Consider the following 26,547-nt stretch of genomic DNA (forward strand, 5'->3'; position numbering starts at 1 on the left):
CCCAGGATGCTTGTATCCGGTCCAGGGGAGACATGGCTTGGCAGTTCAGGCTGGACTGTTCCCATGAGGCACAGGGTCAAGACTGATTTGCATATAGCTGTGTCTGAACTGGGGTGGCAAAGTGAGCTAAAGAATGAAGATGGATTCAACCCAGATCTGTGACTGTGGGTGAGAGTTTGAAAAGTTTCAGCACTCCGTCCATCATCTCCTTGTGTTTGAAGAGAAATATTATGCCTTTCCACCTAATCTCTCAGCGACTGCACTCTGAAGATGATCAGCACAAAATGAAACATTTCTCAAACAATGGCTCATAGAATTAATATGTCTTCAGCGTAACTTCCAGTGGAAGTCCTTGAATGTGATAATTGGAATACACCATGAAAGCTTCATTCACAATGCACACTTCCTAACACAGTAGTTCATTTTTAACCTTTTTGACATTATTTACTTGATGGATGCTTCACAAAAAGAAGAGAGAGGCGAAAGAACATCCAAAACTGAATCCATATTAAAATAAATGGCTTCTTGTGAAAATGTGGCATAGCTACTTCACGGGATTAATTACAGTTTGAAGTGACTCAATAAATTTGTTTCAAGTGCAAATCAATAATTCAACATTTATGACTATGGATCATTAAAACATTCAAATTTCAGTAATAATGTTCACCTGATAGTACATATTAGCTTATTTTAAATAAATCCACTACATTACCAAAGAAATCATTGTTAATATGGGTAGTGTAAGAAATTGGGTTAATGGTCGAGGGGCTGGAATCCTACTCAAGCAGAAGATACAATATTTGCCAGTGGAGTCACAAGCAAACACTGAATTAACCTGAGCTCAGCTTGAGGGTTGCTTGGCACAGAGCAGTCTCACAGGCTGAACTCAGAGGCAATGTGTTAAGTATTGTACAACATCTCATACAGTAACATAGTGAGAACACCCCACAGAAAAAGGATCCCACACCAAATTAGAAAAATAAAGTAATTTGTAATGAATAAAACAAGACCAAAATGACAAAAACTCAATCAGTAGAACTAGAGATATGCAAGTTTAAAAATGTCAGTGAAAATAGGGCAAAACAGCACTAAGTGCCAACTGTGGAAATCTGGTCACATCAGACCAGTACAAAGTCACAAATTCAGGCCAACCACGCTGGAGTGCAGTCTGGCTAAAGGAACCCAGTTGGGACAACTTAGCAAGAGAAATTTAAATCCTGTTTGTGGAGCTTTGTGTGGTCCCACACTGAGGGCGTGTTGTGCAACTGAGGGAATGCAAGGTCTGGGTCAGAGATGCATCGCGCATCATCGGTTCCAGTAAGCTGTGAGGCGAGATGGTGCATTGTCATCGAGGAGGCCGTCACAAGGCAAACTTACTATGCAAAGTACTTCTTTCGAGGAAGCGTTGCACACCAGCTGGTTCAAAATAGACTGCAGGGCTTGCAATACAGAGTCCTGCATTGTTGTCTGGAACGCCGTCTACAAGACGCTTGAGATACGAGGGCCTGCATCTGGGATGATTTGCGCAGCGGCGGTTCCGAGGATGCTGCGAGTTTGATTCCGAGTCCTTGCGCTGGATGAATCCTTGCATCAGAGGCGAAGCGTCGGTTCTGCTCGGGGTTGCACCGCGCAGCAGAGGAGATGCATCAGTTCTGCTGGATACACAAATGGGCTGGTAGAGCACCTTCAGGCCCACTTCCAAGGGTCCAGGACTGGGGTGGCACCATTTGGCATCGTAGATCTCACAGTTGGAGAGTCCAGGTGCTGGTTACAAGAGACTATCCCTTGGAGTCACTCTGGTCATCCTTGGTTCAGCTTACAGGTCCTGTCCTCACTAAGGCAAGTGGGCAGTAGGCCACTGATAAGCACAGCAGGCAGCAGTCCTTCAGGGCAGCAGTCCAGCAGAGTGGAAGCTCTTTCAGCAGCTCAGCAGTCCTTCTTCCTGGAGTCTTACACAGGTCCAGAAGTTTACTGTACAGTTGGTGTCTGAGGTTAAATATTTATATCTGGTGTCTCCTTGGAATTGGGAGAAGCTTCTAGATGTTTCCCTATGAAGTGCACATGTTTCCTGCCTCCCTTGCCTCCAGACTAACTACAAGGGGTATGCAATCCTTTGTGTGAAGGCAGGACATAAACGCTTCATGTGTGTGTGGGTCTGTGCCTAACTACGCCCTCCCATCCTGCCAGTGATAGCCCATCCAGGCAAACCTAAGGCCTCTGTTGTGTGTAGCTGTCTAGTAGAAATACACAAAGACCAACTGCCAACGACACCAAGTCATGTGACCCAGAGACAAGCTACAAGCACTAAATGGCTAAGGCACAAAAATGTCAACTTTCTAAAAGTGGCATTTCAAATTGTGATTTAAAATCTGACAACCCTGTTAAAGAGGATTTTGCATTACAATTTCCAACACCAAACATGAACTGGTTACCCGTCCCAATTCGGATGTTAAAGCTTATTATCAATCAATCAATCAATCAATCACAGGTTTGTTAAAGCAGGACTACTCACCCGGAAGGGTCTCAAGGCGCTGGGGAGGAGGGGAGGTGCAGGTTCCAGTTCATCAAGGAGGAGGTCTGTCGAAGAGACAGGTTTTGAGGTTTCTCGTGAAGATGGGGAGTGGTGATGTCTGCCTGAGGTGGAGCGGGAGGGCGTTCCATGCTCTGGCCACGAGGAAGGAGAAGGAGCGGCCTCCTGATCTGGTCTTCTGGTATGGGGGACCACGGCATAAGAGAGCTGGGCTAATCGTAGGATTCTTTGGGGTTCGTGGAAGTTGATTCAGCTGTTGAGGTATGCTGAACCTGTGTTGTGGAGGGCTTTGTGTGCATGGGTGAGGATCTTGAAGGTGATTCTAGCCTCGATGGGGAGCCAGTGGAGTGTGCGCAGGTGTTGGGAGATGTGGCAGTGTTGTGGTAGGTTGAGGACCAGTCTTGTGGCGGCGTTCTGGGTGTTTTGTAGCTTGCGGTGATGTTTTTGTTTATTTCGGCGTAGAGTGCGTTGCCGTAGTCGAGTCTGCTGGTGAAGAGGGCGTGGGTGACGGTTTTTCTGTGCTCGAGGGGGATCAATTTGAAGGTCTTACATAGGAGGCGGAGGATGTGGAAGCAGGAGGTTGTGAAGGAGTTGATCTGGTGGCCCATTTTGAGCTTGGAGTCCAGGATAATTGCAAGGTTACGTGCGTGGCCCGTGGGGGTGGGTGGACTACCGAGGGTGGGAGTCACCAGGTGTCGTTCCCGGCGTAAGGGTGTGGGCCCATGATGAGTACTTCTGTTTTGTCGATGTTGAGTTGTAGGCAGCTGCTTTTCATCCATTTGGCGCCAGCTTCCATGCCTCCTTGGAAGTTGTGTTTGGCTGCGTTGGCTTCATTGGATAGGGAGAGGATGAGTTGGGTGTCGTTCGCATATGAAACAATGTTGAGTCTGTAGGTTCTTACGATGGGGGCGAGAGGAGCCATGTAGACGCTGAAGAGCATTGCACCCCAGGGGGACTCTGCAGATGGTTGGTGTAGTGTCCGAGAGGAAAGGGGGGAGTCTGACCTGCTGCGTTCTACCAGAGAGGAAAGAGTAGATCAAGTCGAGGGCCTTGTCTCGGATACCTGCATCATGGAGTCTGCGTATTAGGGTGCGGTGGGATACCATGTCGAAGGCTGCTGAGAGGTCGAGGAGGATGAGGGCTTCTGTTTATCCTTTGTCAGTGGGGAGCGGATGTTGTCTGTTGCAGCGAGGAGTGCCGTTTCTGTGCTGTGGTTTTTTTCTGAAGCCGGATTGTGACGGGTCGAGGGTGTTGTGCTCTTCGATGAAGGTAGCGAGTTGGCTGTTGATGGCTTTGCCATAAGTTGGCAGGGTATGCTCAGACGTGAGTCCCTTGCTCACTTTGCCACTGGATTCAGGCAAGCCTGGTTGAAGACGGCTGAAATGCCAGAAACTGGTCCTAGGAAGCTTGTTTCCGGTCCAGGGAAGGCATGGCTTGGCAGTTCGGGCTGGACTGTTCCCATGAGGCACAAGGTCAGACGGATTTGCATATGGCCATGTGTGAACTGGGGTGGCAGAGTGGGCTAAAGAACGGTGATGGATCAAACCCAGATCTGTTGACTGGGTGTGAGTGTTTGATTGGTTCTGATGCTCCGTCCATCACCATCCTCTTTTGTACCATTTTGTTTGCCATAAGTTGGCAGGGTATGCTCAGACATGAGTCCCTTGCTCACTTTGCCACTGGATTCAGGCAAGCCTGGTTGAAGATGGCTGAAATGCCAGAAACCGGTCCTAGGAAGCTTGTTTCCGGTCCAGGGAAGGCATGGCTTGGCAGTTCGGGCTGGACTGTTCCCATGAGGCACAGGGTCAGACGGATTTGCATATGGCCATGTGTGAACTGGGGTGGCAGAGTGGGCTAAAGACGGTGATGGAATAAACCCAGATCTGTTGACTGGGTGTGAGTGTTTGATTGGTTCTGATGCTCCGTCCATCACCATCCTCTTTTGTACCATTTTGTTTGCCATAAGTTGGCAGGGTATGCTCAGACGTGAGTCCCTTGCTCACTTTGCCACTGGATTCAGGCAAGCCTGGTTGAAGACGGCTGAAATGCCAGAAACCGGTCCTAGGAAGCTTGTTTCCAGTCCAGGGAAGGCATGGCTTGGCAGTTCGGGCTGGACTGTTCCCATGAGGCACAGGGTCAGACGGATTTGCATATGGCCATGTGTGAACTGGGGTGGCAGAGTGGGCTAAAGAACGGTGATGGATCAAACCCAGATCTGTTGACTGGGTGTGAGTGTTTGATTGGTTCTGATGCTCCGTCCATCACCATCCTCTTTTGTACCAGATGGCTTTCTTGATGACTTTCACTAGGAACGGGAGCAGGGAGATGGGTCTGTAGTTTTTTAGGTCGGTGGGGTCCGCCGAGGGCTTCTTCAGGAGGGGGTTGATCTCGGTGTGTTTCCAGTCATCGGGGAAGAAGGCGTTCGCCAGGGATCGGTTGATGGTGTGGGGGAGCATGGGTGCGATGGTGTCGGCGGCTCTGTTGAAGGTATGGTGGGGGCAGGGGTCTGTGGGGCCCTGGAGTGTATTGACTTCATCGTCTTCCGTGTGTCTTCGGTGGTTAGGGCTGTCAATCGTTGACTTCAGGGTGTCGGGGGTGTCTGATGAGGGTTCCGTGTGTTGGCTGTCTTCGTCGAAGTTGTCGTAGATGTTCTTGATTTTGCGGTGGAAGAAGGTGCTGAGTTTGTTGCAGAGGTCTTGTGAGGGGGGAATGTCAGTCGACTCGCTGGTGGGTTGGGCGAACTCCGTGATGATGTTGAAGAGCTCTTTGCTGTTGTGTACGTGTGTGGAGATTCTGTCTTCAATCACAGTTTTCCTTGTGTTTCTGATGAGCTGGTGGTGGGCAGTGGTGGCGGCTTTGAAGTTGTTGTGGGCTTCTGTGGATTTGGAGTTCCTCCAGATCTTCTCGAGGTGGTGGCAGGTGCGTCAGGACTCTCTGAGTTTGGGGGTAAACCATCTGACCTTCTTGGTGTGCATTGTTTTATCTTCTTGAGGGGTGCTATGGTGTTGACGCTGTCGGTGATCCATCTGTGTAGAGTTTGGGTGGCGGTGTTGGGGGCATCGTCTTTCACGGTGGTCAGGGTGGAGTTGCAGAGTGAGGAGGTGAGTTGGTCGTCAGCGATTTTTGTCCAGTTTCTTCGTGGGAGCAGGTGCTGGAGTCTGTGGATATTGGGTGTTCTGAAGGTGAAGTGGATGCATCGATGGTCTGTCCACGGGAGTCGGTGGTGTGGCTGAAAGTGATGGAGTTTCCTGTTGTGAAGAGAGGGTCGAGGTTGTGTCCCGCAGAGTGCGTGGGTAAAATAAGGTAACTCCAATGTTATCCTATGGGAGAAGTAGGCCTTGCATAAGTGAAAAATGGATTTAAGAGTTTTTTACTACTTTTCAAATACATGACACCCTGTCTTGTGGGCTGTTTAGGGCCTACCCTACGGGTGACTTATATGTATTAAAAAGGAAGGTTTGGGTCTGCCAGGTCAGGTTTAAAACAGAGGCCTGTGTAAAGGGCTTCTTAAGTGGGTGGCACAATAATAGCTGCAGACCCTTTGATAGCATTTAATATAGAGGCCCAGGGTACATGTAATACCACTTCAATAGGGATTTCTAAGTAAATTAAATATGCCAACTGGGGACAAGCCAATATTACTCTGTTATAAATAGTGAACACACATACTTTAGCACTGAATAGCAGTGGTAAAGTTTACAAACACCAACAAAAACGAGATCAGAAAAATATTGAGGAGTAAGGCTAAATGTTTAGGGGAACTGGTTGGGTCCATAAGGTGGTGAATGAAGATCATGTTGCTGGTCTCAATGATCAGGGACATAGAAATGAGAGTTAGCAGACTGCATGAAGCAGACATTTGTTTTTTGACCACACACACTCCTGAATTCGAATCATTGTTGAATTTAGTTTAAACCTTCAGGATTTTAGAAAGATGGCTTTCTAACTGAAGGATGCAGACATTTGAGGAATCCATTTAATAATACACATGCTATATTTGTTAAAGCAGTTACTTTTTTGTGCTGGTTATCTGTGCAAAATATTGTGTACACATGGTAGGAAGCCAGAGCAGGAATTAAGTGGTAACCTATGAACTCCCTGGCTTGGGATTTTCCCAGGTTTTGTACCTTTTCCCTGGGCTCGCTGTTAGGACACTCGGAGAGGTCATGAAGACTTTTCACTTGGGTTGCCATTTGTATTTCGAGAATACAAAAAATGTATGCCTCTTCCTCAAGATGACCTTGTTGGCTGAAAATAGCATAAACTGGTGACAGGCAGAAAAAGATGCTTGGGCAGGCAAGTGGATGTAGTTGGTACAGAGAGAAAGTGACCTTTTGTTAATCATGGGGGCTACACTGTGCAACATATGCTTTTTTGACTGTGGCTTCAAAGTACGGTACTTTACATTAGGCAAACAAAGACAAAAAGGTATATCGAACTGTCATCTGTAAACAATTGTGGATATGAAGCAAAGTCATACAGTGTGAAACTTATTTTCCTATCACTCCTCTAAAATTGTGTTAGGTACTTGCATTCGATAACATACTTGGAGGTTGGTAGACGCACATTATTCTGTGCTTTTGTCCTAACACATTTAAACAAAGTTACAGATAGAATCAACTTTATTTCAGCCAAGAATATTGACCATAAAAGCACATACAAAGCAATAATCAACAAACTTAATACTGTATAAAAATGTTAAAACCACCATATGCTGGAAACAAAACATAATCTATATCCAAAAGGATACAGTGCTAAAGTGCTAAAAATAGGTTAATAAAATCTCAATTAAAACAGCAAGGAATTACGTAATGTTACAACTGACTTTAGGAATAAGCCTATTCTAAAGCAGACGCCCTGAGACGGTATTGACTGTAAGTAGAGAAACACAGCCCTGCATTTTCTTAGCTTAGTTTTCTGAACAGCTGGGATAAGCAAGCCATTAGTCAGGTCTCTATAAAACCTACAGAAGAGCAGAAAGTGCAGTAGGCTTTGATCAGATGATTCTTCGCAAGGGCAATGACATATAGTTGAAATATCATACTGACCAATGGGAAAACACAGTTTCCACCTAACAGAGTGAAGACAAAATCTAGTGAGGAGTAACCACTGCCAGAGGCTTTTAACCCGTCCATAGATACGGTTCTCTCCCAGGACATATTGTTTATAGGAGTCCAAGGTGGATAGGGCCCAGCTCCATGGCCCTGGACTGTTCCACCAGAAATCTTTCCTTAACCCACCTCTTATCCTCCTTCGTGATGAATGTGGGGTCATTGTTAAGTATCACAGAAGTCTTATTTTCTCAGACTCATAATGCCAGGCATTTTCTTTGTTTGTTGCAGTATTAGGTAGAGTTCAAGGGACCTTGAATTACTTCAACGAACAAAACACAGATATAATAAAGAGCGTCTATAACATAGCAGCGCTGAAAATCATAATCACACGTAAAGTGATTATCAAGAAATTACTTTTACACAGACATTGGGCCACCTTGAAACTAAGCAGCGCCGAATGACTTCACAAATGAATAATCGATTCAAGGCTGGAGAGGTTAGTTCGAACAGATTTTATCCAGGGCAGCGAGAGGCAATCTCCAAACAGTCCCCCGTTTCGGCTCTTCTAAGAGAGGCTGCACATGCACCGATGGAACACCAAAGTCACAGAGGGGCTTGCTTAATACAGTCCCGAATTAGAGGCAATCCATCCCCTGGAAGTGCAAGAACATTTTTCAAAAAAGGCAAAAATCGACGGCACATATTGCTCACTTCCATCCTCTGTGGTCCATTGAATGTTTTTTAATGTGTGGAGGAGTTGAAGTGGGACTTTATTACTTGTAAATCTCTACTCGGCCCTGCGGAGAAGTATCCAGGTTGTTGGAAAATAGTCTGAAAGATAATCACACAATTTAATTCACTTTCTGTCAAGGGTTCTTGACCTACACTGAACAAAATGTATTTTTCAAGTGTTCTGCCCAGAATCGATTATTCATTTGTGAAGTCATTCGGCGCTGCTTAGTTTCAAGGTGGCCCAATGTCTGTGTATAAGTAATTTCTTGATAATCACTTTACGTGTGATTATGATTTTCAGCGCTGCTATGTTATAGACGCTCTTTATTATATCTGTGTTTTGTTCGTTGAAGTAATTCAAGGTCCCTTGAACTCTACCTAATACTCCAAAAAACAAAGAAAATGCCTAGCATTATGAGTCTGAGAAAATAAGACTTCTGTGATACTTAACATTTCAATACTATTAGGGGTCATTCAGAGTTTGTGGGAGGGGAGGGCTATGCCATACATTAGCAGTGCTCTCAGTACACTAAAATCTTTTTTTCTTAGCCCCAATTACAGTTAAAACAGTCCCCTTATTTTAAGTTGCACTCTCTTAATGTCTGTTAGTACATCACTCAAGCAGATTCTGGGAAGGTGCAATACCTCTGGAGTAGTCTGTTCCATCACTGAGGCTTTTTAATCCTGTCGCTGCAGCCTGAGTACACGTGACTGTTGCATAACAGCACAATTGCCGACTCTATGCTATACCCTGCAGTTCAATCCACACAAAGATAACGCAGATTACTGGCGGGGACCAATTACAGTCCAGGCCATGGCTGTGAATATATATGTATTTTTGCTCTCGTACACTTGGATTTCAAGGCTATAAATCTGCAAAGGCAGGCAGGTGAGGCTTAATGTGGAAGCCCCTTTCGATTACAGTGACAACTGATCATTTAACATAAATGTGTAATGAATAGCTGGCTATGTTATTTTTAACACTGCACATTCATGCGAGGCCTTTACCACCAATAAATGAACCAGTCATTCCCTTCCATCCTATCATTCATTTCAACGTGTCTATGTCACTTACATTTTGCTTGATTTAAAATGCGTTTCTTGTTCCACAGTGCAGCAGACGAGAAAAATTGCTGTTGTGCAGCCAGAAAAACAGTAAGTTTCTGTTAGCCTTCAACATGTTAATGGCTTAAAATGCTGCATGCAGAGTGATCTGTCAAAGCACTGTCTGTGTGTCAGGGTGAGGCAATTTGTCTCCAAGGTGAACTATGCACTGGGATAGGAGCCGTCGAGGAGCCTGGCAGCAATGCTCAGTGGACAGGAATGGAAGGGGCTGAGGTGCCAGTGAAAATATTAACAATTATCCATCAGCAGCTGCACAGAACCGACAGGCTGTATTTTGTGGGGTTCTCCCCAGTGTAAAAAGACAAGTTTCACGTTAGTTATAATACACCTCTCAACCACACCCTGCTTACAAACCACCTTGCTAGGAATATCACAGAGAGCTTTATTAAGGAGACATTTAACCGGTTATTATGTAAGCAGTTTTTCTGAGGGGGCGTATATGTGACAAGAATGTTTGTGCATATTTGCTGTGTAGGATTTTTTAGGGTGGTGATACAGTCTGTTGTTTTTTGTACTGCTGTGTTTTTATGCTGACCATTGCAATGTGATGTGCTGTAGTGTGCTTGCTTTGTTGCATTATCTATCGATTGCACTGTTGGGCGCTGTTTTGTTTTAATTATATTATGTTGCTTTGTATATGTTAGTGTGTGGTGATCTGTTGTTTATTTAGATAGGTCAACAAGTGCTGCTACATTTTAGACCAAACGTGGAACATGCCTTTAAAGTTCCTGTGGCAAGAAACCATTTACCACTTCCTGGGGTGGTAAAACAGCACTGCCCCAGGTCTTCAACTATTTAAGACTCGAGTAAACCAAAAACTTTGGCAGACACCCGTCTTAAATTAGCACTTTCAGTGCTCACTTTGTGATATTGTCCCCATTGTGCTATAGTAGCTCATAGAATATGCCAGGGCCAGGCGTCATACTGCCAAGCTCACCAGGTTTAAAATCCATCGTTGTTCTGTACAGCTCATTGGATACATAAATGACAGCAATTCTTGCCTGTGATGTTACAACTTCTAGATGTCAGTGAGATCTCTAAAACATTGTTCAACTTGGTAGGGGTTATTCATATATTTGTATGTGCATTCCCTATGTATTTCTTTTAACTACGCAAACTATAAAAGTTTGTATTGTGTAAAGCAGAACTAGGGATGGGAGGTATGTTCTGTTTCGCCTGAGGAGTTGGCAGAAGATTGGGAACTGCGTGTCACTCATAATGCTGAGTTCAGACCAAATTCCGCCAATCGCCACATAACAGACGTGTTTCTTGCACATGGCTCCAGAATGGTAAGTTGGAAGGGCGAGTGAGATTTGGCAACCCCTAGCGTGATTTGCAGTCCCTAAGAGGACATCTGGCAAAAATGTTCTAACACGGGCGGTTGTGACCATTCGCGATCAGAAGTCTGCCACTTGAGTAGAAAATCTACTCAAGAAAATTTTGAAAAAAAAGAAGAAAAATCGTGCATTTTCAAGCAAATTTGAGAAAGCAGGAAGGTTAATAAAGCAATTGTGAAAGTGCAGTTATTACATTAATAGATGGCATAACATAGGTAGCTGCTTATTCAGTATTACCACAGAGCTTCATACATTGTGTCCTATTATGCTCAGGTGCTGAATTCAGACTATAAGACTCATGGAAATCTCAGCTCTAAGAGTAGAAGAAGTTGCACAGCAGTGTAATGGTTGCCAGGCTCGTTCCGCAGGAGCGTCAGGAACTTGAAGAAAAGTCCACAGTCTTCCCCTACGGCCTTCCGACTCTATTAGACTCTAGAGTAACGAATGGCACGCAAGGGGAAAACAGGGAAACAAAACAAGGAAAGGCGGGGGAAGAAAAACAGTCTTACAACATACTGAATATTAGACTCTAGAGTAACGAATGGCAAGCAAGGGGAAAACAGGGAAACAAAACAAGGAAAGGCGGGGGAAGAAAAACAGTCTTACAATATACTGAATATAAAAGAGGCAGCGCAATGCGCTGTTACCGTGATTCTGGTTGAGCTGAGCTTTGTACACACACTTCACATAGGTCCACGCAAGTACTTGTATTCAACAAACAAGTAGCAGCATTCACTTTTTGTAAATGAAATCCGCACGTCTGTCTTTCAGTGTAGCAAACTTGTAAATTACTTTCATGTTGAAGTCCGGTATCTTTTGGACTAGCTTGCTCTCTACAGATAGCATCGCCAAAGCATTTAGTCTTTCCTCTAGCATGGTGTTCCTGAGGAATGTCTTTATGCGCTTTAAGGCTGAAAAACATCGTTCAGCTTCTACTGTTGTCATTGGAGTCGTAATCACAATTTTTAGTAAAGTCACTGTCTCTGTAAGTGAGTTTTCCATATGCAGTTTATGAATTAAACTCAGCAAAGTCAAGGAGCTTGTGGCCTTCCGGTACACAGGCATTCCGTAGAGTACAGTTAACTCAGTTCTCAGCTGCTCTTTTTTGAGCATAGGATATGCTTCCACAGCCTGATTCAGAGCACGCTCAGGGAAGGATTCATCATATTGTGCAAACTCTTTACTTTGCAATAAAGTCGCACTCACCAAATGTTTTGTGAATGAAAAACGTTCTTTCGCCTGCACAATTACAATGTCACATATCTCCTTTCCAATTCGAACCAGAGAGGTGATGTTTTGTCTGCGGTTTGCAAAAATAGAATGCTCCGGCAGTTTGCTCTCTAAATCTTCAACCCCATCTCTCACTTTCATAATCTGTTGTACAAATGCAGATGTATTGGCTTTCACAGAGACAGTATCTAGGTCTTTTCTTTGCAACTGATCGTATAACACATCAACAGGAATCATTATGTCATGAAATAAAAACAGTAAGAACTGAAACTCTTTGTCTTGTAGTGTTCTAATAAAGCTATGGGCTTCACTCTGACTTGTGTGATCAAAGTCTGCTCTGGATGCTATGGCGACAAAACATTTCTCAAGGCCCTCCCTCTGTTCAAAGATTAAGTTGACTGTACGAATGTGAAAGTTCCAACAAGTTGAGGATCCCCTTGGTACGCTTTTGTCCACAATCTCATGAAGGGATTCTGTTCTTTTGGAGGAACGTGTGAAGAATGCTGCTATGCCTCCGATATCCTGAAAGAAAACTCGTGTCTCTCTGATCTTTGATACCGCCTGTTGCATAATAAGATTGAGTTGGTGGGCGTAACAGTGCACAAAATGAGCATTAGGGTACACATCTCAAATTCGTTTTTGTACTCCACTAAGGCTTCCACTCATTACGGACGCACCATCATAGCTTTGTGCGATAAGTTTTTGTTTTTGAGGCAGGTCCGGGAAAATTAAGTCCAGTTGACACAGTATTGCTTCAGTGATGGTTGCTGCACTAGAGTCACTTAAGTGCGTGAAGCCATAAAATCTTTCCACAACGTTTCTGTCACTGTCAAGGTACCGAAACACTAACACGGACTGTGTTTGAGTGGACACATCAGTGGTGTCATCAGCCTGAATAGCCACAAAGTCTGTGTTTCGCAACTCTTGCACAATATGGCTTCTTATAATTTCGAGCATACAGTCAAGGAGTTCATTTTGTATTGTATTAGAGGTGCCCTTAAAGACTGTAGCATGTGCTAAATGTCTTTCCAAATCCTGGTCTATGGTTGACATTAAATCCACTAGTCCTCGGAAGATCCCAGGTTTTGAGGAAGTTTCTGATTCGTCATGGCCTCGCAATGCCAGTTCGAAAGCACCACCGAAACGAATGCAATCAATGATCTTGGATAGATTTTGTCTGTTCTTATCAACAGCTTCATTGTGTTTTTGAATGGATTTGCGATACGCATCAGTTATCTGCTGCTCAATTGGTGCGTCTTCCCCCAACATTCCCAGTCTTGTCAGGTTTTCCAGATGATTTCTTGTGAGCGCATGCTTCTTTATTTTTTCAGCGATGTGCTTCAGGTCGACCATTCCTTGCCGTGTCCAAGAAAAGTCACCGCAAACAGCAAGCAGGGGAAGCAGAACAGAGAATTTCTTATAGGGCACCCTGTAAGCCAATCAGCTTTTGTGTACCAGGCATTTGAGAATGTACGTTTTGACATTTTTCCTCTGTCCTGGGTAGTTTGCTGTAGGTTTATTTCAGGCTGATGAGGTCCTAATTGTTTTATCTGTAGTTTTTGTTCAAGTGGCCGTGACTGGAATGACTTTGTAATCAGCTCTTGTACTGTATTCATGATGGTGTGTTGCTGGCCTTACCAATATATATATATATATATTAAAGAAACCTGTCAATAATCAAAGTACAACGTATAAGGTGCAGTGCAATAATATCAAATTACAGTATAAATACATTATACATATATCTTGTGCATTATCCTAATACATCTCAAATGACTGCTAAAAATAGAGCCGTACTGCCTCCTGCCTCTCTGTGCCATAGTGGTTGCTGGAGGCACTGAAAGACACTGCTTGAGGGCCTTGAGAGTGACCACATACAAACATATCCCTAACTCCCATGTAAAAAAATATATAGCATCAGTTTCCTTACCTTTAACACTGGTGTTTGCTGGGTTGTAGCCGGGGTCGGGTGAGAGAGCAGCAAAGGAGGTTGGGGTCCTCTTGTTGTTTGCTGGAAAATTGCCCCAAAATGCGGTAATGTTTCAGGTTGTCAGGTGCTGAAAATGAAAAGATAACAATATTATTGTGACGTATTTTTGTCTGCCACTGCTTTTGGTTTGTAAAACAGTTAGTAATTTTACCAAGAAAGTACCAGAACTTGCTGGAGCAAACAAGTACTAGGGATAATAAGTACTTATACTTCTATATTTCCATTTCAAGCAATACATGCGGCTGAGTGCCATGACACATTTATTCTGAGCTGGACAGATACCATATTGTGCTGCAAATTGCTGGCTTAGAGGCAAAAGTCTGGTAAAGTTCTCATTACGTACTGGATATCTAGAGAAGCCTTCCCAAAGCAACTTTGTGATACTTATCCAGCTAAGTCCAAGTTTGTACTGGTAAAAATGTAAAGAATATTTAAGTTTAAAATATTGATGCCCTTCTAAAGGTAAATCATGGAAATTGTGCACAGGCAAGCCCGGATAGGCTGAGCTACAGCTGAAGAAACACGGTTTTGAATTTTTCATAGAACCTAATACCAGGAAAAACATAAGCAAAGCCGGGCATGTAAATGGAGAAACGTAAAGGAGGAGGGAATCTGCACAGGAGAAGGAAGCCATGATCTATGCATTGCAGTGCTTTGCAATGCATTGGTCATAGAATGTCATTACGTGATCTGTGGCTCAAGGCTGCAAAAAGATGTTCACCCATTTATTAATAGATGCGCTGATCCACTCTTTAGACATAATCTGCTGAAAAGGAGCCCACAAAGTCCCTGGGAAGGATTAACTGAGAGCGGTGTTACGGGATAATCAGGAATAGGAAAGATATTTTCAAATATAAAACAATTACATAAAGACACGCCTCAGTAATTTTAGGGGTTCTGCTCGGACAGCATTAAAACTCAAGCATACAAAGCAGGATTGCTTTTTGTAAAAAATAAATAAAATAAAAATAAAACAATAACTAGAAATCAAATACAAGCCACCTCATAAATGAATTCAGTGGCATCCGTAAAGTGATGGTAAGCATTAAAATTGAAAGATAGATTGTCAGAAAGGTTGGCTTTGTATTTCTCGTTCGAATTATAGGATTTCACTACAGACAAATTACAAAGTGACTAATAAACCTGTATCCAGAAATGCAGGCACTGGCTGTGTTAACGCTAACGGTTAACACTTTCTACCTGGGCGTACTTAAACTGTTATGAACTACAGTAACCAGAATACATTTGGGAGAGCTGGTGCAGGCATGCCAGCACTCTATTCCCTTCCCCTGTAAAAATACGCTGCTCCCTAAATGCCTTTTGTGCACATAAACAAAACTTGAGGTTTGAGATGTCCCACATGTACTGGTTTTTGCTTTCTGATACTTGCAGTTTGAAGTTTCTTTAAAAAATGTAGGAATCCAAGTACCTGAATGTAAAATCATGACGTTAGAAAGCCAGATCCCAAATCTACAAGGAAGTGTCCAATACATACATATTCAACACACAGCACAAACCCCAGACGCTTCAATCACTGACTTTCTTTCAGACAACTGGTTCACTTATACTTCTGAAAGGTTTGGTAAACCACTTCCGGGCCCATTCGAACCTGTGACCTGCAGCAGGGTGCGAACAAATCTAGTGCCAAGTGTTCGACCCACTGAGCTACCTCACTCGCACCAAGGAATGTGAAAAATAAACACAAAACTAACAGAGAACAAAGACTCACCTCACTAAGGAAATCCTGCGCCCTCAATGTCCGTCCACCTGTGGTAAATAATTTAATTACCGGTACTTAATTTGATGCGGAAAAACTATAACAATAGCTCAGTAAAATAAGAGGCAGAATCCGTGGTATTAGAGGTTCGGAACGGGCTTTATTCCTATACAAAGGAACATAATTCGAATTATGGGCCTTCTATTCCATCACCACGAGAGTTCAGGAAGGAAGGAGCAATACATTATTGACAGGTAATCATTTTATAGAAAAGGCATTACAGTGAAACAGATGCAGGAGGCGTAACAGTTGATATCAGAGATAAAAGCATACATACGTAACTAAAGTGGGTGTAACTAGGCGTAACTAAAGAACGTCATTAGATATGATGTCATAAATGGGTGGTTCCATGAAAGAATTTCGCAATGTCAGCAAAAATACTTGGCAGAGATGCGCGCGCAGCAGCATGACGTGTGATTGACGTGTAACTAGAGGATGAAAGGGACTTGACATTTAGCTCTACATGTGGAGACAAAAGTCTGGGGTTATGTCAACCTAATCCCAAATCATATCTAATATCCTATGTTTAAAGAACTGTGTTATCCAAAAAGAGAGGTCTCTTTAGGATAGAATCTTATTCTATACTGACTATACTGACTGTTAGTGCGTGTACAGGCGTCTAAGTGTCTACACTAGATGCGAGGGGGTAGGAATATTCCATGGTAACAGGGCTATGAATTACTTGCATGAGGACAGCGAGGCCTGGTCCTTTGCACGGTAGCTGGAGGAATGTTTACCTAAACTACTAGACAGGAATGCATCGGACGAGGAGCGGAGCAGAGCAGATAATCTTGAAGGTGAAATACAGTTTTTGGCAGGCAGATAGGCCGAGTCAGACACCGTTAGCAGCGCAGGGAGTAAGACAAAGTTCATGGTCACAGATGCAGGCTCAGACTGGAGCTTTCAGAGGCAGAAGGCAGAAAAAGGCTTAATGGCAGAATCAGGGCCTACTCGCCTGGACTGTAAAATGGGATAAATGAACCATATAAAGCCGGTGGCCTTTCATACTTAGGAATAGAATATCCGGCCCATTCATGGCGGATCTGAAAGAGGACATGCTGACGGTGGACGCACATGTGTTTGCGTCTTCATAACTGGAACTGGAGGGAACATACATGTACTTGTGATTTATACATGAAACCGTTGGGGTCCAAGATAGGGGACATAACCGACCATAAAAATCCATATTTCCACATTCCCTCCTTGTCCCCTACTTGCCCTTAGGAGATATCAATCTTCATCAATCCATCGATCTGTTCATATAACATCATTTGTTCTTCTTTCTTCTTCCGGGATTTTGAACGAAAACTTGGATGTGGGATACACGAGGTGGCACATAGACCACAAATCGCTGGCCCACATTGTAGACATAAGCAGCAACTGAATAGTATGAGAAAGCCAATACCCAGGAAGGAGAGCATTCTCCATCCCCAGGCTGACAACACGCCCCAGAACCAACTGGACCAAGTCCAGGTGCCTGGACTCTGGTGTATCTGGCTTACAATCTTATGAAGGCGGGTTATGGCTTTATATACTGACGGTGAATTTTCTGGTATGAAAATGCAACAACTTGATCCGATGACCCTACAAGCTCCGCCCCTATCGGCCAGGATGACGTCAAGGACAAGACGATTTTGAAGCACAACAATCCGCATAGCAGACTGCTCTTCTGTTAAATTGCCTAAGGCGGAAATAGTTTCGTTCACTACTGCTTCAAGGGTTCTGGTTAATCTACGTATCAACTTACTATTAGTGACTGTACCTATATAGGGAAAGAAACCTTTATTGAAATCTGTGTATTTTTCCCATGCTGTTTCAGTGTAATCGACTATCGGGAGATCTCTCTGCTGTCTATTGTGTACTAAATGAGTATTTCTATGATAATCAGGAGGAGCTAGGAAAACAGGTGGTAGAAGGAATGCTATGTAACAGGTACCATCCCAATCTAAAGGTAGGTGTATATATGCGGTCTGTCCACATATAAAGTAGGAATGACGAGAAGCTCTAAATGTAGACTTGCCTTGATCACTGAATTTTATCACAGTGGTGCATTTACTATGGCCCATGTGTATGGAGCCATTCTTTCTTATGCATAGTTCCCCTTTAACTGGGAATACGGACATGGCGGACAAGATTGGTGTAGCTTCAGATTCAACGTTCAGGATCATGAGGTTAAGTGTAAAATTACCTAATCCATATACCTCATTTTCTAGATCAGTTCCTGTTCTTTTGGGAAGTCCCTCCTTGTTAGGGTAGCAGACTTTAAGCAAAACTAAGTTCAGGTTTCCCCATACCCAGTTGTCTTGATAAACTGCTGAGTTTGTATCTAAGGAATTAATTAAACTAAACCATGCTCCACAGGAGCCATTGTGTGTGAATGGATATGGAAAGAGAGGCAGAATTCCCTTATAGTTCTGATAGGGAGGGAGTCGGCCACATATCCAACAGTTTGTAGCATTGCTAGTCTGATGGGAATGATGTAACATACTAATAAAAGTGTTGTTGCGCAGCGCAAATCTATATGACAACTCATGCGGGGGTAATTCACTAAAAGAATGTTCAGCAGTAACATTGTAAACATGTTTAAAAATAGGATAATACGTGTGCAACAATATACTTGCAGCGATTATTAAAAGACATAAGAAAAACAAAACTAATAACGTCACTGTGCAATGACTACGCAGTGATTTACAGTACGCATGTTTTTTCAACTTCATTTCATTATTTCTTTCTCTATTCCGGTCCAGAGGATACATGTCAGAGACAAATTCAACCGATTCACCTTGGAGAGGACTTAAACAATCAAATTGTCTGACTGACTGGACCTTAATTTTAGTCTGTATAGTTCTGAGTTCGTTTGCTCAACCAAAGGGAGCTTTGAGTCTGTCTTTGAAGAAACACAGGGTTTAGTCTCTATATCGGATGGTAGTCCATGAAATTTCTTGATATGACTCGAATGTATCCAGCCTTTGCGACCTTCGATCTTCACGGCTGTCCTCGTGGTGAGCAGAACAAGTTGAGGCGATTTCCACCTCGGATCCAGCTGAGTCTTCCGGTCAAAATTCCGCACTAACACCAAGTCCCCGGGAACTACGTCGTGGGGTTTCACCTCGGTGTTGTCGGGAAAGGCTGCAGCTACCTGTGAACGACAAGATTGTAGTGCAGACATCAAGGAAGCCAGGTAATCTGTCAGCATATTACAGTCAACGTCAGTGATTTTACGAGGTATAGGCGTCCCCCACATATTTGGTGGTCTACCGAAGATCACCTCATAAGGGGATAGCCCTGTTCGAGAATGTGCTACCATTCTCATGTAAAAGAGTGCAACTGGTAAGGCTACTACCCAGTCGACACCTTTCTCTCTACATATTTTGGACAATCTAATTTTCAGAGTTTGATTATGTCGTTCCACGAGACCTGCTGCCTCGGGGTGTCGGACACAGTGAAATCTCCATTGATAACCTAACAAAAGTGAAACGTGTTTCATTAGTTCGGATGAGAACGGCTGGCCGTTATCTGAGTAGACAGCACGTGGTAAACCGTACCGTGGGAAGAATTCTCGAACCAACTGTTTGGCAGTAGTCGGGGCAGTGTAATCTGAAACCGGGTATGCCTCTGTCCAACGGGAAAGAGCACAAACAACTACAAGAACATATTTGAATCCTCGACATCGTTCCATCTGGATATAATCCATCTGGAGGACTTCAAAAGGGTGATCAGGAGGCTGAAATCCACCCTGTTCTACAGGAATGCTTTTACCTGGGTTAAACTGACAACAGATCATACAGGTACGAACCTTTTGTTTAGCTGCTGCTCGTAAATGTTTGTTGAACCAAATGTGTTGAATGCTGTCTAGCATAGCTTTTTCTCCTAGGTGGGCTGGACTATGTATTGTATTAATGATAACTTGGACCATTGAGTCGGGAAGAAACCATATAGATTTTTCCTTCGTCATCCATCCCTGATCGGTTTGGATCCCTCCTAATTCAGTCCATTTCTTTATTTCTTCTGGTGTAGCATGTGTCTGTATGTCAATTACGTCAAGAGCGGGATCCTTAACCATCATGCAGTGTGTTGGTGTAGGAACTATTGTCTTTGTCATGTCAGATGTGTGAGTTTGAGCAGTCTGTTTAGCTGTTCTGTCAGCTAGATCATTGCCTTGGGAAATGATATCAGTAACTTTCGTATGAGCTTTACATTTCATAATTGATATTGCAGTGGGTAGATGTATTGCATCTAATAAGGCATGAATGAGGGGTCCGTGCTGAATGTGGGCACCGTGAGAAGTTAAATAACCTCTCTCTCGCCACAGCACGCCGAAGTCATGTACAACTCCGAATGCATAACGTGAATAAGTGTATATGTTGACTTTTTTATTTGTGGCTTGAATACAGGCTTGTGTCAGAGCGATGAGCTCTGCTGCTTGAGCTGACAAGGTATTAATACAATTTGTTTCAATAATTTCAGTGTCTGTTGTGACTGCATACGCGGCCACTAGCTCTCCTGTACTTGTTCTCATACATGAACCATCTACATACAACGTCAGGTCTGGGTTTGACAATGGGACGTCTGTCAAGTCTTGTCTGGGTTTCGTCGTGATAGTAATAACTTCAATACAATCATGTGCTAGTGGGTCTGTTCCGTTTACTGGCAACAGTGTGGCAGGATTCAATGTACTACAACGTCTGATTTCTATGTGTGGCTGAAACAATGTCAGTTCATAACCGGTGAGTCTCGCTATAGTCAAGTGTTGTGTTTGCGTGCGGTTCAAAAGAACCTCTACTGCGTGTGGTACTTGCACTGTCAATTGATGTCCTAACACTATGGCATCGCTTTGTCTGATTGCTAAAGCTGTCGCTGCCACTGATTTCAGGCACGCAGGCAGAGCCTGAGCTACGGGATCTAGTGTACTAGAAAAATAAGCACATGGTTTGTGTGATCCTGCTTGTTCCTGTGTGAGTACTGACAAGGCAGTACCTTCGCGTTCTGTAACAAAGAGTGTAAACGGTTTACTGTAACATGGTGTTGCTAGGACAGGTGCTTGACATAAAGCTTTCTTTAAACTTTCAAAGGCGTGTGTATGTTCTTGAGTCCAAGGAAGGACAGTCGATGTGGCTGCCTCCTGTGTTGTCAACTGAATGAGTGGTTTTGCTAGAAATGCATACTGAGGGATCCACTGCCTACAATATGAAGTGAGGCCTATAAAAGCCCGCACCTCCTTTTGTGTCTTGGGTAGTGACATGTTATCAATTAACTGTATGCGGTCGGGTGTAAGCTGCCTTCCCTCCTTGGACAGCGAGTGCCCAAGGTAAACAACTCGCTGGACACAGAATTGCAGCTTAGTAGGGGACACCTTGTGCCCCTTTTCGGCCAAAAATTGTAAAACCGTCAGTGAAGCTTTTTCACATTCAGGTTCGCTTCTAGCGGTGATCAGCAGATCATCGACATATTGAAGCAGGGCAGTGTTGACTGGCATGTGGATACTGTCAAGTTCTCGTTTCAGTGCTTGGCTATAGATGCTGGGGCTTTCTGTGAATCCTTGAGGTGCGCGTGTGAATTTAAAGCTTCGTCCATTTAAACTAAATCCGAACAAGTATTGGCTTTCCGGATCTATTGGGACGCTGAAAAAGGCATTCTTGAGATCTATTACAGTAAAGAATGTTGCTTCGGAATCAATGGCTGTCAGTAATGAAGAAATGTCTGGAACTACGGGGTATTGTGGTACAATACATTTATTTAATTCGCGCAGATCAATAACCAATCGATATACTGGCGGGGCTTTTGGATCAGTTCGTTTAAGAATCGGAATTATCGGGGAATTACATACATTGGAGCCGGTTTCCACAACCACTCCTTGGGTAATAAGCTCGTCAATGATTTGCAGTAAAGCCACTACAGCATCTGGTGGTAACTTGTATTGTCGCATTCGTGGTAGTACCACTCCTGTCTTTAGTGTGACTCGATATGGTGTAATGTTCATGCAACCAACATCTGTAGGGCCTTGTGCCCATAAATGTGTGGGTAAAGTCTGCAGTCGGTGATCCATATCTCGGGACACGTAGTGCCCCTTGAAATCACGTAAAAACAATCTTACTCCTTCCGGAGAACAACATATTATAGCTCCTAGAGCTTTTAATGTTTTTATACCTAACAGGTTTTCTGGACATGATTTAGTAAGCAATAAATCTGTAGTTCGTGTCAAGGGACCAATCGTAAGTGGAAGAGGCTGTGACACTTCGTTAATGATAGGTTTTCCTGAAAAACCAAGGGAAATATTCTGTGAGCCTGAGAGGGGTGCCCCTGGAACTTCACTACGTTTTATGGTTGTTCGGCTTGCCCCTGTATCAAGTAAAAATTTTCTATCTTGGCCTAATAGTTCACTGTGTACATAAGGTCCTTCTTGATCTACAGGGACCTCGATAAGGGGTAAGCCAACTTCCCTCTCTAGGCTGTTTCATGAGTATCGTTGATAATCAGGATAGTCATACTGTGCAGTCTGGTACATCTGTCGTGTCGTTGTTGGTGTGGCAGCAATAGGCTGTGGTGGTGGAGCTGGCATAGACTGTTGCGGAGCTGGCATGGCCTGTGCATGCTGCGGAGCTCCTGGTTGGTTCTGATCCTGTCTAAGTGGTCGTGGTCTTTCTTTTGTATTACCTATGGCGATATTATGTTTTAAAACTGGACAATCGTGTACATAATGACCTGGCTGTTTACAATAGTTGCATGTCCCCTTTACAGAACCTGCTGAAACACTGGACTGTGTCATACCCTTTTTATGACCGTCAGCTGGAACTGTCTGGGAAACTAGCATTTTCATTTTTGTGTCTTTCATGCGTCTTTGTTCATGTTCTTGTTCCTCTCTAATTCTATTGTGATGGTACTGTAGCATTTGTAACATTTGTGACGGAGTGTTACCTTGCCAGGTACTCTCGAATTTCAATACTCTATTCTTAACTTGGGGCAGGGCATTTTCAACTAATTTTGTCACAAACAGATGTGGATACGATTCGCTACTTGCTTTTATTCCACTATTTATACCAAAACATTTTTCGAATCGGGCATAAAAATCACTAGTGTCTTCATCTTGCTTTTGTTTACAGGCTGAGATTGCACCCCAGTCTTCCTTTTTCGTAGTTAATAAACGTGGCAGTACCTGTACTAGTAAACCTGGTAGTATTTTGGTCTTGTCCCCAAGCCCTAAACCTGGACCTCGAGCTGTTTCTTCGTTTTCTAATGCTGTCCAATCTATCTTTTGGTCTCCCACCTCCCAATCCTTTTCTTTCAGTTTTTCATAAATGCCCGCCGGCATTAATACCTTTAATATTTTCATAATGTCGGGATAGGTATACTCTCCCATGAGCAACATGTCTTTAATTTCACGGTGGAAACCCGCTGGGTCTTTGTCATGACTGGGTACCACTTTCTTCATTTCTAATAGTTCCATTTTAGATATGGGTGTGTATACAAACACACGTTTAAACTGATTGTCATCACCTTTTATCGGGTGGACTTCGCGTAAGGGATTCTGTCTATCCATATAATACGTCGTTCTTTCCTTGATGGGCAGTGAGACATGTTCGGGGCATACAAAAAGAATATACTGCTTTCTGGATTCTAGTATTTCTCTAATTAACTCAGTACCTGAACCTCTCCATTTATTCGTGAGTAATTCAGTCAATATATCAGGTAAGGGACCAGGATCGGAGTGTTGGCTTTTATATAATGTAAGGAGTTGTTGAATCATGTAGATACCAGCTAAACGCTGTTCATCTGGGTTGAGGTTCAAAAACGTGTGTGCTAGTGTATCATCACTATATTTTCCGGGACTGTCAACCCAGTGAACGGCTGACCTGGCTAATTCTTGTTCGTCCATAGAATCGAGTATATGATAACCCCTTCGTTCTCGGAGTAATTTGTCAGCGGCTTGGAACGAATGTTCGGGGGACCTTATATTTATTATAGGTGTTTGGAAATTTCTGTTATTATCTGGACGTATCGGACGTATCGGATCAGTAAAGCATCTGGTATTATTGCAAGATCTTCCTCTACCTACATAGGCCATTGTTTCTAACTGTCCTGTGGGCAGTTCTAATTCTTCCTCCTCTTCGGTTTGTTCAGGCTGGTCTACTGCTAATCTTTCTTCGTGTATTCGTTCTACTTCTTTGCGGATTTTTCGGCACATAGCTATTATACTTAATCGTTTATCATGTCTCCCTTCTGATATATTCCGACTCCATGTGGTAAGAATTTGCATTTCTTCCGGATTTACCCCTGGTCGGTCTTGATTTCTGACCACACAATTTATGAGGAAACGTAACAGTTCTCCCTGTATCTCCACTTTCTGGTACTCCATGGCTCTATTAATACTTTCAGAATCTCGCCCTGACTGGACAAAATGATATATATTTTCTAAATGTGCAGTCATTCCTGGTAGCCTCCCTAAATATATTGCAGCTCGTCGGATACGTAATGAGGCCAGCAGCATTTCATCCTTTTTGCCGGGCACAGGGTCATATCTACAATCTATTAGAAGTTCCTTAAGCGTGTCTGGAGTTACTAGTTTGGGCGTACGTTGGTGAGCTAACTCTTGAAAGGAAAGTTTATTTACTCTGGGTGGCGTGGAAAAGATGTTTGTTGTACCTCCTGTAGCACCGCCTGGGGTGCTGGGTGTAAAAGGATTCGTTGAACGTGATATAGCAACCATAGGTGTGGGTACAGCTGTAGAAACAGATGTGCTTGCCGGAACTTGTGTCGGAATTTGTTGTTGCGGAGGTACAGACGGAGGGTCTTGGCGTTGAACCCCCTCGGCAGGCGGTCTATGTGGTGCAGTATTAGCATACTCGGGAGCTGCGTCGTCTAAATAAGAGGAAAGGAAAACATCTTCTGCGGTTCTGGGATGCCCTTTGGGATGTGCTTTTATCGGAAACAATGGGGGTGGCAAGTCTTTGGGTATCTCCAGAGTAGCCTTAGGTAACCCTTCGGCCAGAAGAGGATACATACCATTCATAAGGGCATTTCTTTGTCTGTCTACTTGTTCTGCTTTTGCTCGGGTACCTTCTTCAATTAATAGATTCTCTCGGACTTTATCGGAATTCTCCTTACTCTTCTCTTCCTGTCTACGTGCTTTTTCTGTACGTCTATACGATTCTTTACGCCATAATTCAATGGCATCTTTCTGTGATTGTCTAGCTTTCTTTTTCCATAATTCTTCCTCTACTTTCATGATGCAATCTGCGTCCCAGGTCCCAGCTGCGGGCCACCTCTGACTTTCTGGGAATTCCTTGGTGTAGTCTACCCATAAATCAAGAAATAATATGGCGTCTAGGCCATGTTTATGATACATGAAGTACCCTGGAGTGTCCCTAGGAGGAATGGGAACAGCTTCTTCGAGTACCCCTTTTCTAGTTTTGATCTGTCTTAATTTCGAAAAGAGCGGCATATTGAAAACTGATTTGATACCTAATTCTGAACACGTTTAATACAACAAAACACAATAATGAACAGTCATTCACACCACAATATGCAGAACGTATTTAAAACATTTAACATTTAATGAACAACAATGATGGCCATTTAGGGAACTAGTCACTAAGCATGATACTCGACACTAACTAGGTAATTCTGAATTATATACTAGACATACTAGATATACTGCTAAACAGTACAGATACACTGCTGAAACAGTGCAGACCGGATTTGTGTACCCAAACCCGTCTTGACCGGCACAACCTATGTGCACGTCAGAACGCCTCCCCGACAATGGTACTCACCGGGTAGCTCGGAACGGAAGGCCTCGGAACTGAACTGAACTGGACTCGGACCAGACTGGACTCGACTCGAAACTGCGGAACTTCGGAACCTGGTGGGCCTCTGTATACCTCGGATCTTGCTCTCTCAGCTAGGCTCTGGTCGGGATACTTCGCACTTCTCACCGCCTCGTCTGGGTGTTGATCGCAGCCTCAGTTACCCCCGCTCGGCAGGAGGGAGATACAGGAAATCCTGTGGGTACGCGTTGTTGTCCGTCCAGCTGTGGCAGGAGACCGGGCCTGCAACGCACCTCCGGCGCGTGAGATGAGAAAGTGTCCCTATTCGGGCGCCATTCATGTGGTAAATAATTTAATTACCGGTACTTAATTTGATGCGGAAAAACTATAACAATAGCTCAGTAAAATAAGAGGCAGAATCCGTGGTATTAGAGGTTCGGAACGGGCTTTATTCCTATACAAAGGAACATAATTCGAATTATGGGCCTTCTATTCCATCACCACGAGAGTTCAGGAAGGAAGGAGCAATACATTATTGACAGGTAATCATTTTATAGAAAAGGCATTACAGTGAAACAGATGCAGGAGGCGTAACAGTTGATATCAGAGATAAAAGCATACATACGTAACTAAAGTGGGTGTAACTAGGCGTAACTAAAGAACGTCATTAGATATGATGTCATAAATGGGTGGTTCCATGAAAGAATTTCGCAATGTCAGCAAAAATACTTGGCAGAGATGCGCGCGCAGCAGCATGACGTGTGATTGACGTGTAACTAGAGGATGAAAGGGACTTGACATTTAGCTCTACATGTGGAGACAAAAGTCTGGGGTTATGTCAACCTAATCCCAAATCATATCTAATATCCTATGTTTAAAGAACTGTGTTATCCAAAAAGAGAGGTCTCTTTAGGATAGAATCTTATTCTATACTGACTATACTGACTGTTAGTGCGTGTACAGGCGTCTAAGTGTCTACACTAGATGCAAGGGGGTAGGAATATTCCA

At 43.6% G+C, this 26,547-nt stretch overlaps 1 protein-coding gene across 3 annotated transcripts in view; it reads left to right on the forward strand.

The window, feature by feature from the left end:
• SFMBT2 (Scm like with four mbt domains 2) overlaps window positions 1–26,547 on the forward strand; it is an 819,725-nt gene that overhangs the window by 641,308 nt on the left and 151,870 nt on the right. For all 3 annotated transcript variants that reach the window (XM_085653540.1, XM_085653542.1, XM_085653541.1), the window contains one exon: window positions 9,429–9,471. In XM_085653540.1, coding sequence (XP_085509666.1) covers window positions 9,429–9,471 — 43 coding nt within the window. The remainder of the gene's footprint in view (window positions 1–9,428; window positions 9,472–26,547) is intronic.

This window comes from Triturus cristatus, chromosome 4_1 (genome assembly GCF_964204655.1).
Source record: "Triturus cristatus chromosome 4_1, aTriCri1.1, whole genome shotgun sequence".
NCBI classification, from domain to species: domain Eukaryota; kingdom Metazoa; phylum Chordata; class Amphibia; order Caudata; family Salamandridae; genus Triturus; species Triturus cristatus.